This window comes from Maylandia zebra, linkage group LG3 (genome assembly GCF_041146795.1).
Source record: "Maylandia zebra isolate NMK-2024a linkage group LG3, Mzebra_GT3a, whole genome shotgun sequence".
Lineage (NCBI taxonomy): Eukaryota > Metazoa > Chordata > Actinopteri > Cichliformes > Cichlidae > Maylandia > Maylandia zebra.
In genome coordinates, this window is record NC_135169.1 from 20,138,196 (window position 1) to 20,153,050 (window position 14,855).

At 40.1% G+C, this 14,855-nt stretch overlaps 1 protein-coding gene and 1 long non-coding RNA gene across 2 annotated transcripts; one reads left to right on the forward strand and one right to left on the reverse strand.

Annotated features, from left to right (window-relative positions):
• Positions 1–1,839: 1,839 nt before the first annotated feature.
• ppm1ka (protein phosphatase, Mg2+/Mn2+ dependent 1Ka) lies at positions 1,840–12,689 on the reverse strand. Its single transcript, XM_004573927.3, has 8 exons — positions 12,553–12,689; positions 11,907–12,083; positions 11,233–11,405; positions 11,005–11,105; positions 4,957–5,122; positions 3,866–4,010; positions 2,715–2,849; positions 1,840–2,570 (listed from the first exon to the last, which is right to left on the reverse strand). The coding sequence occupies exons 1-8, from the start codon at positions 12,661–12,663 to the stop codon at positions 2,439–2,441; spliced, it is 1,140 nt and encodes a 379-aa protein (XP_004573984.1). The 5' UTR covers positions 12,664–12,689; the 3' UTR covers positions 1,840–2,438.
• LOC143415376 (uncharacterized) lies at positions 11,559–12,639 on the forward strand. Its single transcript, XR_013096016.1, has 3 exons — positions 11,559–11,721; positions 11,840–12,108; positions 12,526–12,639. It is a non-coding gene; the product is annotated as an uncharacterized LOC143415376 (long non-coding RNA).
• Positions 12,690–14,855: the final 2,166 nt, after the last annotated feature.

The following is a 14,855-nucleotide window of genomic DNA, read 5'->3' on the forward strand; positions in this document are numbered from 1 at the left end:
AGTGTCAAATCAAAGTTCAAACCAACCTTTAAACTTTAAAGGTCTGCCAGGTTTCTAAATCTCTAACTGGCCCTCTCACATGAGTATAAACACACACATGCACTCCCTCACAGAGGTGCTAACATTACAACATTTTCTGAAGGTCAGCAAACACGCCGTCCATCACAAGGCTTTCTGGGTCAAGTTCTTGTGTGTGTGTGTGTCACTGTTTTTTGTGGGTATTTAGTGTCACTGACACACATTATACATTAAGATACTCTCTCTGTGTGTGAGTGTGCCGTTGCAATGTCAGTGTCAAGTTGAGGCCATGTGAAGAAATTTAAGGAATCTCAATGGTTTCTATATTTACACACTGGCACCGGAACACCTCATTACCCACAAGGTGGCAGGAGATTCCTGCTGCTATTCTGAGAGGAAAATCCACCCCGGAGAAACTTTCTATGACAGCATTGTGTGTTGGGAAATCACAATGCTACATGAATATAGTCAGAAAGGCCAGCTGTGTGTATTCAGGCTTGTGTTAACAGAAACAAATGCAAACAAGATTAACCAGCACACCATCAGATCATATATGTCACTAACAGACCAAACCTTTGCCCTCTTAATTATTTAATTATTTTTAGCTACTATTTTCCTTATTTTTTAAAGTATTTCTTGTAAATCTCAATTACTTGTAAAGTAGAATTTAAAATCGCAGAATTGTTTACTTATACATATGTAGTTATAGATTATGTTTGCTTGAGAAAATAAAATATGTGCAGAATCAGGAAAGTTGTAAAAATGTTTTGGAAAAAAAACTATCCTAAAAAACTGTGGCAAGAGAGCAGCTAAGTTTCAGTTATTAGCTGCACTGATCCTACATGCATTTGTGTCATCGCGTTTAGATTATTGTAATTCCCTGTTTACCAGCTTGGATAAATCATCTCTTTCTCGCCTCCAAGCTATAAAAAACGCAGCAGCCAGACTAATAACTCGCTCTAGCAAGCGAGCTCACATCACTCCTATTTTATGTTCTTTACATTGGCTCCCAATAGATTTTAGATTTAGAGAATGCTCGCCGTCTCCGCTCACAGACTCAGAGTTTGTTAGTTGCTCCCAGAACACGTCTGAAGACGAAAGGGGACAGAGCCTTTCAGTCTGTGGCACCAAGGCTGTGGAACAGTCTGCCTCTACAACTACTTTGGTTGACTCTGTGGAATCCTTTAAAAAACAGTTAAAAACGTTACTGTTTAAACAAGCTTTCTGTTGACCAATGCTTTTTACATTTTATATTTTTAATTTACATTTGAACTCTATATTGTGTATACTGTGCATTTTGCTATTTATTGTACTGTTTATTTTAATCTCTGTGTGCAGCGCTTTGTGACTACCTGTCTATGGTAGCGCTTAACAAATAAACTTTACTTACTTACTTACATGACACTGAAAACAAAATGTACAACAAAAAAAAGCATTTCAATTCATTGTGTATATTATGGTTTCTGTTTGTCTGCATGCATTCAGTTGAATTTGGAATTTTTCTTCCGTTGTTTTTTGTAATAATATACATACAACAGCAGGCAACCATAAAATATGACATTTGACAGTTTTTTTGTGAAGTCCAGCTGTGTGGAAGGCAAAGCAGGACCCATAGACCAAGGAGATTTACTGCTTTAGCTTGTAAACTCAACCCCCCCGAGTCAGACCTCAGTCATTAATAGATGCCCTCATAACACACTTTGAATAACCCCCATTTTCATAATAAAACAAAAATGTATTTAAAAAGGAAAGAAAATGCAAATAAAAATTCAGGGGGGAAAGTATAAAAACAACAAAGTAAAATAAATACAAAACATGAAGTTGTTTTCAAATATCTTTATTTTCCAATTCATTGTAATAAACAATTTAGCCAACAGTCAAATTCAATTATGAGCACTAACCTGTGAACGAAACTGACACAAGTCTGTGTAAGAAAGTGACACTGATAATAAAACAGAAACAAAATGATGTTTCAGTTTAAAATATCAAACTTTCTTCTTCCCTGTGTCAGTGGGTCAAAGGTCAGAGGTGAGAATGTGGAGCTGGGTGAGGATTTGTCTCATCAACACTGAAGTGAGATATGTGACCCAGCTAGAGATATTTTGTATTGGATTTCTCACTTATATTTTAAAACGTCTTTTCCAAACACAAATCAAACTTTTTACAAACATGATGTACATACAAACACTACAGCAAATCTCTGTATGTACAAGATATATATATCTATCATTATACACTGTATAAATACGGACTTTCTTTTGTTAGCGCTAACAAAGGAAAGTTGATGCTAACATAATGTTTTCAAATAAATTTGATAGGGGTTATGGATCATTTTTAGTATAAAAAAAGATTTTTGTATCCTTAAAGTCATCTTCAACTTAATTCCAGAGCTTTGTGAAGTTATTGTGTCTTTGTGCCGTCTATGCCCATCTCCCACTTGAAATGAAGTTCCTGCTCATGCTGTACACTGTGGTGGAGCTCTGATGTCTCCCCCAGGCTCCGAATGGGATGATGATGATTGTAGCATTGTCCTCTGAGCCGTACTGCAACGCCTAGAAAAATATGAATCACATTATTTATGTCGGCAGACTTGGTGACTATTTGAATCTGAAAAGCCATATCAATTCAATGAAACACATTTTTACTCATTTTCTTTGTCTAATTTATAAAAAGTGGATGAAATAATAATGAAAAACCTGCTGAGCGATGACATCAGCAGCCTCAGTGGGGTCTTGGCATTGGTTGATGCTGTCACAGATCTCCTGATCACTAAGGAGGAAGTTGATACCGTCTGTGGTCAAAGCCAGGAACGAGTCGTTGGCATGTTGGACCTGCAGGAAAAGACAGGTGAGCTTTCTGACATTTCAGCCGTAGAAAGTACCGTTACACTTGTGTATAAACCATGTGAAATACCGTGTAAAATATGGATGTGACATCACCAGTCCCGTTATGAAGTGTAAACTTGACATGGACATGGCTGTGACTCTAAAGCCAAGGTCACCATAGACTCAGGGCTGTTTTCCCACAGACTTTATGACCTGAAGTTGTGTAGCCATTGGTAGGGCAGGGCAATATGGCCAACAATATTTATCATGATATATTATTGAAAATTTGGGATAGCGCTATAACTGACGATATGGTTGACGCGAGACAAAATACTTTACAACTCCACAACTATATTAGTGCAAAAAAAAAAAAAACAAACCCCATCAATGTATTTTCACTTAAACAAGCAGCTGTTTTTTTTATGTGCATTAAAGTTATATAAAAATTTAACAGTGCAAATGCAAATTCCTTGCTGACAGTTTAACCAAAAGGCATTTTGGGCTGACATATCCTCAATATAACCACAAAACTTAATAATATCCACAAACTTAAAAGGAGTTTATATTTGGTGTGTATCTGATGGACGAAAGCCAAACCAGTTCCACACCACTGAAGCTGCAGCAATTCTGGTTCGTCCGTTTCATTCAACAATCCGCTTTCGCCCTTCTCATTCTCCGTTGCCGCCATGCTTTTCCGTCATGTGCATATGAAAATGAAGGCACTGCGCATGCATGTTTTACCTATATTTTATCGCGATATTTTATTTTCTTATCATTGGCTAACATTATACCGATATTACCGTGAACTATACGATGTGGCCCAGCCATAGTCATTGGGAAGGATTTGGGTAAAAAGACACTTCCGTGTTAACCTCACTTTTTAGACCTTGAAGCCACATCCATGTTTTTCTTTTTTAATTGTGTGGTATAACTCCTCCAGTGCAAGTAAAAGTATATAATTTTAAATAAATATTAAACTCACTTGAAAGTCAGAGGACTGAGGAAACAGTAGGAAAACTTACGGTGTGTCGTTGGGTATCTGGCTCTGCGATGACACCGCTAGCTTTCAGGTGGAAGTCTCCAATGCTTCGTGTCATGGCCAGCCTCCCGTTAACATTAGCCTGACCCACGCTGTTCCATGTCACGTAACCTCCAAACCTCTGGATCCTGAACAAAAATGCACACCCAGGATTACCGTCTCTATTCTGAAAGTCTGGGCGCTCAAAGACCAGGATCAGCTGTGTGCAACTTTGTAAGGCTGTTGCTCTTTCCTACGTTTTTAGTAATTACTAGTTTCACAGTTAGTTAAACACTGAGTTGCACAAGATTTTTATTTTTACATATTATTTACAGCTACTAGCCACAAGGTGTATAGTAAACATTTACAGTGATAGCTATTTTTGTGGTTCAGCCTGCTTTATTTAAGTTATGTCAATTGGGAACCATGAAGAACTGACCCAAGTGGCTCCAAAGTAGTAACAGTTGGAACAATTAAGGTCTTTAATAAGTTTATGTTTTTGCATTCTGCAGAATGAGAAACCAGACACCAAAGCGTTAACTAGCTTTGGATTAAGTTCAAGTGAAACAAGACTTGGTCTGCTGTTACATAATTCTAGCAGCTTATAGCTAAAGGTAAATCCAAACGTCCGTCCCTGCACATCTCATTTCGAGTACTGGATGAACCAGATCTAATTTCTGCAGGGATGTCCTGGAGCCCCAACTCTGTGCCAGCTGTAGGCTCTCCAACATGCTGCAGGGTGTATTTATACACAATGATTTGACCAGCTGCTTTTGGGAAACCTGAACCCTTCTGAACTCTTTTATCTGTACAAATCTCTTTGGACTATAAGTGGTTTTGACTGAATCCCCTTCAAATATTCCTGCATCTTATTAAAATCTAATTATAATATTCAACAGGTCAATATTACTTTAATTATTAATTTCTTTTTTGTGTTGATTCATACTATAATTTTAAGGTAGCAAGAACACAGTCATTTGATTGCCGCTAATAGTGCCCATAGTAATTGTAATAGCAGTACTGTACTGGTGGATGTAGAGAAAGTTTCATTAACCAGAGGGGCTAACATTTATTGTGGTAGTGGGGACCATGTACCGGTGTCTCTCGTCCTCGCAGTCAGGTGTGTGGTCTGTGGTGAGCTTGTTGGCTTTTCCATTCCTGCACAACATTGCCCGACTGTCACCAACACTACCGACCACCAGCTCTACGCCGTCACGTAGTAAAGCAACCGTTGCAGTGGTGCCAGCTGTCAGGAAAGAGGCTGGAGAGGACGAGATGCAGAAATTTTTGATTGTTATATTATAAAGTCCAAAATGCTTTACAGAAAGTTCTAAGCTTGAGTTTTTCTTTAAGCACTTTTTGTATTGGTTATTTAGACATATATAGACAGTACAATAGCCCTTCAATAACTCCAAACTTTATTCCCTGTACAGTGGGGCAAAAAAGTATTTAGTCAGCCACCGATTGTGCAAGTTCCCCCACCTAAAATGATGACAGAGGTCAGTAATTTGCACCAGAGGTACACTTCAACTGTGAGAGACAGAATGTGAAAAAAAAAATCCATGAATCCACATGGTAGGATTTGTAAAGAATTTATTCGTAAATCAGGGTGGAAAATAAGTATTTGGTCAATAACAAAAATACAACTCAATACTTTGTAACATAACCTTTGTTGGCAATAACAGAGGTCAAACGTTTACTATAGGTCTTTACCAGGTTTGCACACACAGTAGCTGGTATTTTGGCCCATTCCTCCATGCAGATCTTCTCGAGAGCAGTGATGTTTTGGGGCTGTCGCCGAGCAACACGGACTTTCAACTCCCGCCACAGATTTTCTATGGGGTTGAGGTCTGGAGACTGGCTAGGCCACTCCAGGACTTTCAAATGCTTCTTACGGAGCCACTCCTTTGTTGCCCGGGCGGTGTGTTTTGGATCATTGTCATGTTGGAAGACCCAGCCTCGTTTCATCTTCAAAGTTCTCACTGATGGAAGGAGGTTTTGGCTCAAAATCTCACGATACATGGCCCCATTCATTCTGTCCTTAACACGGATCAGTCGTCCTGTCCCCTTGGCAGAAAAACAGCCCCATAGCATGATGTTTCCACCCCCATGCTTCACAGTAGGTATGGTGTTCTTGGGATGCAACTCAGTATTCTTCGTCCTCCAAACACGACGAGTTGAGTTTATACCAAAAAGTTCTACTTTAGTTTCATCTGACCACATGACATTCTCCCAATCCTCTGCTGTATCATCCATGTGCTCTCTGGCAAACTTCAGACGGGCCTGGACATGCACTGGCTTCAGCAGCGGAACACGTCTGGCACTGCGGGATTTGATTCCCTGCTGTTGTAGTGTGTTACTGATGGTGACCTTTGTTACTTTGGTCCCAGCTCTCTGCAGGCAGTGTTGGGAAGGTTACTTTTAAAATGTATTCCATTACAGAATACAGAATACAGAATACATGCCCCAAAATGTATTCTGTAACCTATTCCGTTATGTTACTCAATGACAGTAACGTATTCTGAATACTTTGGATTACTTAATATATTGTGGCGAGTTCAGACAAGGAGGAGACGGAGGTATCGTTTGGTCTTGCTTCCCGTGAGCTAGCCAGGGAGCACAGCCGTTTATTACATTTGCAGAAGAACACACTGCCACTAGCTAACTGCTCAGCGCGGCAACCACAACACACATAGGGCGCCCTCTGGCCCCGGAAGGACACACCGTCGCAGCGAGAGGGCGTCACCCGTCACCATGGCAACATACACAAAACATAACTGTACAAGCAGAACCCCGAACAGCCCTGACCCACTACAATATTATCATGCTTTTTACAACAACGTGAATGTACTATTGCTGTGTGATTTATTACTATTACTGAAGGTCCGCGACTCCGAACTGTAGTAAAGGGACCTCTGACTAATGCTGGGCTCACACTGTGCGATTTTTGGCCCATTTTGAGCCGATTTTTGAGTCGTGCGATCGTTTTGGCGATCGGCCCGATTTTGGCCTTCATCGTGCGTCGTGCATCGTGTAGTATACGTGGGGTAACGAGAAGCGATTGACACCTCACGACCAGCTCCCGATCATCAATCGCTTGGTCGTGAGGGTGTCACCGCAGTTTGCCACACTGCGCACGCGCAAACACAAATGTCAGCGAAAAAGACGGCGTAGCACGGCAGTGCAGCGTGTGATCTGGACACAAGCGATGGAGGCACAACCTGTAGAACCATCCGAGCCCTTTCGATGTGGCCTCACAAAATTATCACGACCACAACAACCGTGAAAATAGTTGGATCGACACTGCTGCTCAATCACAGCTGCCTGACCAATGTTTTTCATTAGCAATTTAGCAAAGTTGATGGTGGTGGTGTGTCTGTGTGAGTGAAAGACGGAGAGGGAGAGCGAGCGACAGAATTTCTGTTATAACCTTCATTTTTATGGACGCACAGTGTGAGCACTCAGGTCGCATCAGAGCATCAGCAGTATAGTGTGAGACCCTGCATCGTGACCTATGAACTTCTAACCCCTGCGAGTCAATCGTACAGTGAATCGCGCGACTGAAAAAAAATCACACAGTGTAAGCCCAGCATAATACGGCGGGGTCCCTGTCGGCTGGTAGCCGAAAAATAGCTCTACTTTGTTGTGTGGGTCAACTTTTCTTGCGACAGACAGAGAGAGGCGTTGAAAAGCTGCTCCAACGGAACTTGTTGTTTTCGGAGGAAAACACGAACACAGTGAACAGTCGAGTCTTAATAGCTTACTTACAACTGGGCTCGTCAGGCACTCTTCTTGGCTGCAGTGGTTATTATTATATTTACATGCTTCCAGCTCCCGTTTTTGCTCGATGACTGCTCGTACCTTTCCACTCCCCTTTTTCTCCCTCCTAGCGCTCACAGACACATAACGTGTATGGCAGTCCATTCTCCCAGCAGCACGGACTACACTGAACATGATGCTACATTCTTTAGAGCTATGCTTGTAGCATTCTGCCTGTTAGCTTAGCACAACAACAACAACAACGAAATAACAACGAATCTCTCTCTGCGACACACAGTCGCAGAGAGAGAGAGCGTCGCCCTGTAACCATGGCAACCGTAACGCTGCCGCCTGGAACAAAAGAGCGTAGCTGTCAAACAAAACCCAAACAGTCCTGACCCGCGACAAAATGAAACAGGAAAGTACCCCAGTGTATTCCATTTATTTCAACAAAGTAACTGTATTCTGAATACCACCTTTTTAAACGGTAACTGTAACGGAATACAGTTACTCATATTTTGTATTCTAAATACGTAACGGCGGTACATGTATTCCGTTACTCCCCAACACTGTCTGCAGGTCATTCACCAGGTCCCCCCGTGTGGTTCTGGGATCTTTGCTCACCGTTCTCATGATCATTTTGACCCCACGGGATGAGATCTTGCGTGGAGCCCCAGATTGAGGGAGATTATCAGTGGTCTTGTATGTCTTCCATTTTCTGATGATTGCTCCCACAGTTGATTTTTTCACACCAAGCTGCTTGCCTATTGTAGATTCACTCTTCCCAGTCTGGTGCAGGTCTACAATACTTTTCCTGGTGTCCTTCGAAAGCTCTTTGGTCTTGGCCATGGCGGCGTTTGGAGTCTGACTGTTTGAGGCTGTGGACAGGTGTCTTTTATACAGATGATGAGTTCAAACAGGTGCCATTCATACAGGTAACGAGTGGGGGACAGAAAAGCTTCTTACAGAAGACGTTACAGGTCTGTGAGAGCCAGAGATTTTCCATGTTTGAGGTGACCAAATACTTATTTTCCACCCTAATTTACGAATAAATTCTTTACAAATCCTACCATGTGGATTCATGGATTTTTTTTTTCACATTCTGTCTCTCACAGTTGAAGTGTACCTCTGGTGCAAATTACTGACCTCTGTCATCATTTTAAGTGGGGGAACTTGCACAATCGGTGGCTGACTAAATACTTTTTTGCCCCACTGTATATGTTAGTTTGATGTGATTTTAAACCAACGCATTGCGTTATTATCTACACAAGTGTCAAAACTATAAAGATTAAAATGCTTTTCTATTCATTTAAGATAAAAGTTGTGATCAAAACATTAAAAATTAAAAATACACTTCTAGATTATCTTCTTGTCCACCTCTGGACTGTTTTCAGCTACTGATTACTTGCAATGGTGGACTGTGTCACAGCATCTTACAACTAAATGGAGACAAAACTGGCAAATAAGGTAAGTGGTGAGTGAACATTGTGTTGGGGCTCAAAAAGTGTATTTAGTACACTGTGAGTCAACGCATTCCAGCACACTCTAGCTTTCATATGTTTTACTCTGAATATCATTCCCTAAGTGTTTCCACACAGGCAAAGACTAGCATGACTAGCATGTCAGGGATTTGTAGCGACAATGTGTAAAACTCGAGACATTGTTATTCAATTAAAGCAGCTACCAATGAGAGTAATGGATGCTGCTGATAAACACATGACATATGAGCAGTGTTGGGGAGTAACGGAATACATGTACCGCCGTTACGTATTTAAAATACAAAATATGAGTAACTGTATTCCGTTACAGTTACCGTTTAAAAAGGTGGTATTCAGAATACAGTTACTTTGTTGAAATAAATGGATTACACTGCGGTACTTTCCTGTTTCATATTGTCGCGGGTCAGGACTGTTTGGTTTTGTTTGACAGCTACGTTCTGTTGTTCCAGGCGGCAGCGTTACAGTTGCCATGGTTACAGGGCGACGCTCTCTCTCTCTGCGACTGTGTGTTTCCTGGGTGAGAGAGCGCCTTTTCCTTGTTGTTGTTGTTGTGCTAAGCTAACAGGCAGAATGCTACAAGCATAGCTCTAAAGAATGTAGCATCATGGGCAGTGTAGTCCGTGTTGCAGGGAGAATGGACTGCCATACACGTTATGTGTCTGTGAGCAAGAGGAGGGAGAAAAAGGGGAGTGGAAAGGTACGAGTTGTCATCGAGCAAAAACGGGAGCTGGAAGCATGTAAATATAATAACCACTTCAGCCAAGAAGAGTGCCTGACGAGCCCAGTTGTAAGTAAGCTATTAAGACTCGACTGTACACCGTGTTCGTGTTTTCCTCCGAAACAATAAGTTCCGTTGGAGCAGCCTTTCAACGCCTCTCTCTGTCTCTCACAAGAAAAGTTGACCCACACAACAAAGTAAAGCTATTTTTCGGCTACGAGCCGACAGGGACCCCGCCGTATTAGTCAGAGGTCCCCTTACTACAGTTCGGAGTCGCGGACCTTCAGTAATAGTAATAAATCACACAGCAACAGTACATTCACGTTGTTGTAAAAAGCATGATAATATATTAAGTAATCCAAAGTATTCAGAATACGTTACTGTCATTGAGTAACGTAACGGAATACGTTACAGAATACATTTTGGGGCACGTATTCTGTATTCTGTAATGGAATACATTTTAAAAGTAACCTTCCCAACACTGCATATGAGAAGATGGCAAAGATATGGTTACCTATGCAACTGGAGCCTGGAAAGTCCACTAGTGACCAACCATCAGTCGCTAAATCTGTTTATATGTGGTTTGGGCTTCACCCTTGGAGGTGCACAAGTTCACAGTACAGAAGCCAGGAAATATAAAAATGAGGGACATGTTCCTGGTCAGAGAAGAAGATGACCTTGAAGGTGGGATCCAAATTTAAACCAGTTATGGGTTTAGGTTTATTTGTTGGCTAAGTCACTTTACAGCTGCACCATGTCACCTCCAGATTTATCCACTATGCTAACTTCAACTTTTCATTGAAAAGTCCATTACTCTCACTGAATAACCATAATGAACTCTTTATTACTATTTACTTTCAGAGCATCACAATTAAAATTCAGTTGTCCAATACTAACCCTTTTTTAAATCACTTTGATTCACTCTTTATCAGCAAAGTCACAGTTCTCTATTTAGTTTTTTGTTTTATGTCTTAGAAACTACAAGACATAGTTGGTGTTAACATATTGTGTAACTTCCTTTAGGTATCTTAAAGATTTCACAAATACAACAAGTCACATTGTGCCTGCTGATAAGACCTGACAAACTCGAAACGTGAATCACTTTTTACCATGTTGGCTTCCAGCACTTTAATCTTTACGGCTTCAGAGAAATGACTTGTGTCTCACCATTGTTGAAGTAGCTGAGATGTGTGTGTAGAGCCTTGTCAGCATCTAAAAAGGCTTTCTTTAAAACTTTCTCCAGATCATCATCCTGTTCCAAAGCATCTCTGCACCAAAAAAATGAGTTTAGGTTTTTTGTTTGTCTGTTTTTGTGAAGTGCAGTCATTAATGACTACACAGCTTGTCCAGTATTCAGTTGTTTATGTTCTCATATTTAAAGGCAGTATGCTCAACCTGATAAATTTCTCCATGAAGGTGTAGCAGTAGTCTGCAGCATGCGGGCCACCATGGCCGTCGAACACAGCGAAGTACAGTAGGTTGTCATGAATACGGCCGATGCGGAGACGGTCCTCGTTCTGATTCCTAAGACCGAGAACAGACGTACTGCCGACCCGAGACAGACTGACCTGAGAGGTGGAGGAAGACAACCTTTGGTTGATAAACTGAACTGACTGATTAGCCATTTCATTCATGTGTCCCAACCATGGGGGGATATGTAACATGTTAGGTTAAAATCTTTTTGAACCTGTGACCATGCCCTTAAAATAGCCACTGAAAACAGTCATTGTATACTTCAATACTTAACTATTTGTGCATTTCTGAATATATCTATTCAACCTATGCTCTTTACTTTACTTTAATAGGTACACGGTGCCAGTACCCAACTAAACTCAAGTTCGCCTGCAGAAGTACTTCAGGTCTTCATGGCTTAGATTAAACAAGGTGCTGGAAATATTTCTCAGAGATTTTGGTTCATACTGACATGTTAGCATCAGTTTGAACTTTAGCCTAAAGCCTTTAGGCTGCCATGTGACTGACTGATAGATACTTGCATTTGCAGCTGTACCTGATAAAGTGGCAGGTGAGTGTATTTATTATTCTTTTATCCATCCACTGCTCTTTCCTACCTGTGGGATGGGTCTTCCATATCTGATACTGGAGGGCAGTAGTATTGGTTCTTCTATCCTGTTGTCCCAAATACCAAATGAGTCCCAGGTCACTGGACGGACGCTGATGTCACCGTCCAATCCGACTGATCCACTTCCCTGCCGCACGCCCACCATCCCAAACAATGCCCCGCCCACCTACAGGACGATCATCCAGGACAAGGTTAGACTACTGTTGTAGCTTGTTTGTGTAAAATCTGATCAGGGATTTATTTTTCTTATCATAAGATCGTGAGAATTGTGTTGTTTCAAAGAAGACGTTACATGGTTACTTTACTCACCAGCAACTAATCCATTTTCCAAAATAGTCATAAAATTTATGTCTAATGACAAAAAAATGATCTTTTTGTTAACACTATTGACAAAATATTTAAGCAATCTGTCTTTTCACGTCACACTATGTCTAAAATAAATAAATCACATTCCTGGTGCTTCAAATGAGATTGAAGTGTTAATAGTAAATAGAAAACTCTGGATTTGTAATCATGCAAAAAACAAACAAACCCAATCTGAACAAATAATTAAATTCTGTTCCAATTTTCTGAAAGTAGGATTACATGATTTTATAATTTTGAAACAGAACATCACATGTAAGTCTCAGATTCACCTGTCCAGAGGCCGTGGAGGTTTCTGGTGAGGATCGTATGGAGAGGAAGGTTTGTCTGGAGATTGTGGAGCGACCACAACGCAGCATATTGAACAGCACTGCAGATGACATGACTGATTGCCTTTAACAGCTGTGGAGATTTTACAAAGGAGGAACGACCTCGCCAGGTGATGGACTTCTAAAAAGAAAGAAGAAAAATCATGTTAACAAGGCTGAGACTTGGTGCAGTAAATAAATTCACATTCTTCCATCCTCATGTTTCTAAGTGAACAGTATATGCACAATTTTCTTTCTTAGAAACTTGTGGAATTGTTAATGTTAACCTTCAAACCCAGTGTTACGATCATGCTTGTGGTTTTGTTGAGTTACGATTTGGATTCTTGTAATTTTTTTTTTGTGATTTGATTTCTTAATTTTTCTTATGGTAACAACTTTTTGTAATTAGAAAAGTTGTGCAGAAAAAAGTATAGCATACTTTTTAAAAAAAAATATATAACATTACTGGTTTTTCCATCCAGTTGTCCAGATGTTAATAAAACCTATATTCCTATAAGTTTGCAGGATGTGATTCACAACAATGTGACAAGAAGAACATAAATCAGGTATAATCATATCAGATAAATGCACATTATACTTTCTGAGAATCAGTTTTGAGTTTGTTGGGGTAGTTTCTAGGATGAGACCTTATTAGACTGAGAAGTGGTCAGATGTTGGCTCCAGTTGGAGTTTAATCTTTCAATTGTATGTAAATGACATTAACAAGGATTATGTTTCTCATTCTCTCTCTCTACTTTTCCATCCCTCATCATCTCTCTATATATGAGTATGTCCACAAATAGCCTCACGCCTCCTGCTGTGTTTTCTTAGCACATGATCCCCTATCTATTACAAGTATGGCATGGGCATGAGCTCTGAAAGTACAGAGAGTGTTACTTCTTTGGAAAGGAGTTTCCTTCCAAAGAGACACTTTTTTAAAGATAAGTAGCCTATATTAGCTATAATTTAAATAATCGGAGAGACAGGTAGACTACTGAAGTTGCAACCTTTCCCCTATTTACCTTTGACATAATTTACATCTTGCCAGTAGTCAGTATGAACCTGTCAATATCTTTGGATTAAATTTCACTCTGCAGCTCTGGGGCGTGCTTAAGTAAAGCTGCCTTAACTCTGCACTTCAAAACAGTGTGGGCACAAATAAACACATATTGTTGACAAAACACGGCGATGCCTGCTTCACAGATGAGTAAATTCAGAGGTCACATGCACTGACACACATAAAAGTAACAGTTGTAGGTCAGTTATTAGAATTTCGACCTGAATTTATTCAAAACCGAGCATTTTATTTATGAGATGAAAAAATAGCATATAAAAAAATTTAATGAGGAAAATTTAATAGACAAAAATTACAGAAATATAATTTTAAGTTATTCTATATGCTAAAAATATTTTTGCAAATACATCACACGTCTTGACATATCACAGAACATAACCTAAAAGAGTATAGCATGTTTAAATGAATATGACATAACTATGCAGGACTAGCAACTTTAAAAGTAAAGCAAAAACTGAACTGCAGCTGCACAAAACCACCTTCTTCCTGTTTCTTGTACTTCTGTTATTGATCTTCCCACCTTGTGCCGCCTCTGTAGCAGCAGGTGTCCAGAGTCCCAGCAGCTGCCTGGAGCCTTCAGCCGCTCTTGCGCTGTTGCTGTCAAAGCTCAGGGGCTCGGCTGGAAGGTATTTAAACTGAGCCGCACCCATCCAATGAAAACGTGAGATGTCCTGACGTCACAGTTGAATCACATGTGGAGGTTGTGACTATTTTGGGCGCCAAGCCAGTTGAAACACTGTGTGTTAGGCAGGTCTTTGTATGCTTGTTTTTACAAATAGTTAAAAAACAACAACAACAACAACAACTACAGCTCCAGTCCTAAAAGTTAGAGCAATTCAAAATGATTTAGAGAACACAAAAAATAAAGCAGGTGTAAAATTAATAACACTAACAACAACAACAATATGAGTAACAAGAAGAAGAAGAACCAAACTCTGCAGATGTGTACATGATGGGTTGCTATGAAGGTTCTCATCTATATTAGATATTGTGACATCATCATGTTGCCTAGCATCTATCAATTAACAGCTTAAAATGGTGCATTTGTAACTTTTTTGCATTTACAGTATATGCTGTTGTAATTTGTTGCTAAATAAAGACATTTTTTGGATGGATGTAAGAAATAATATAATAAAACTACAAACACAATCACTTGGAGCCACACATACGTCAGCTTTTCCTCCTTTATTTC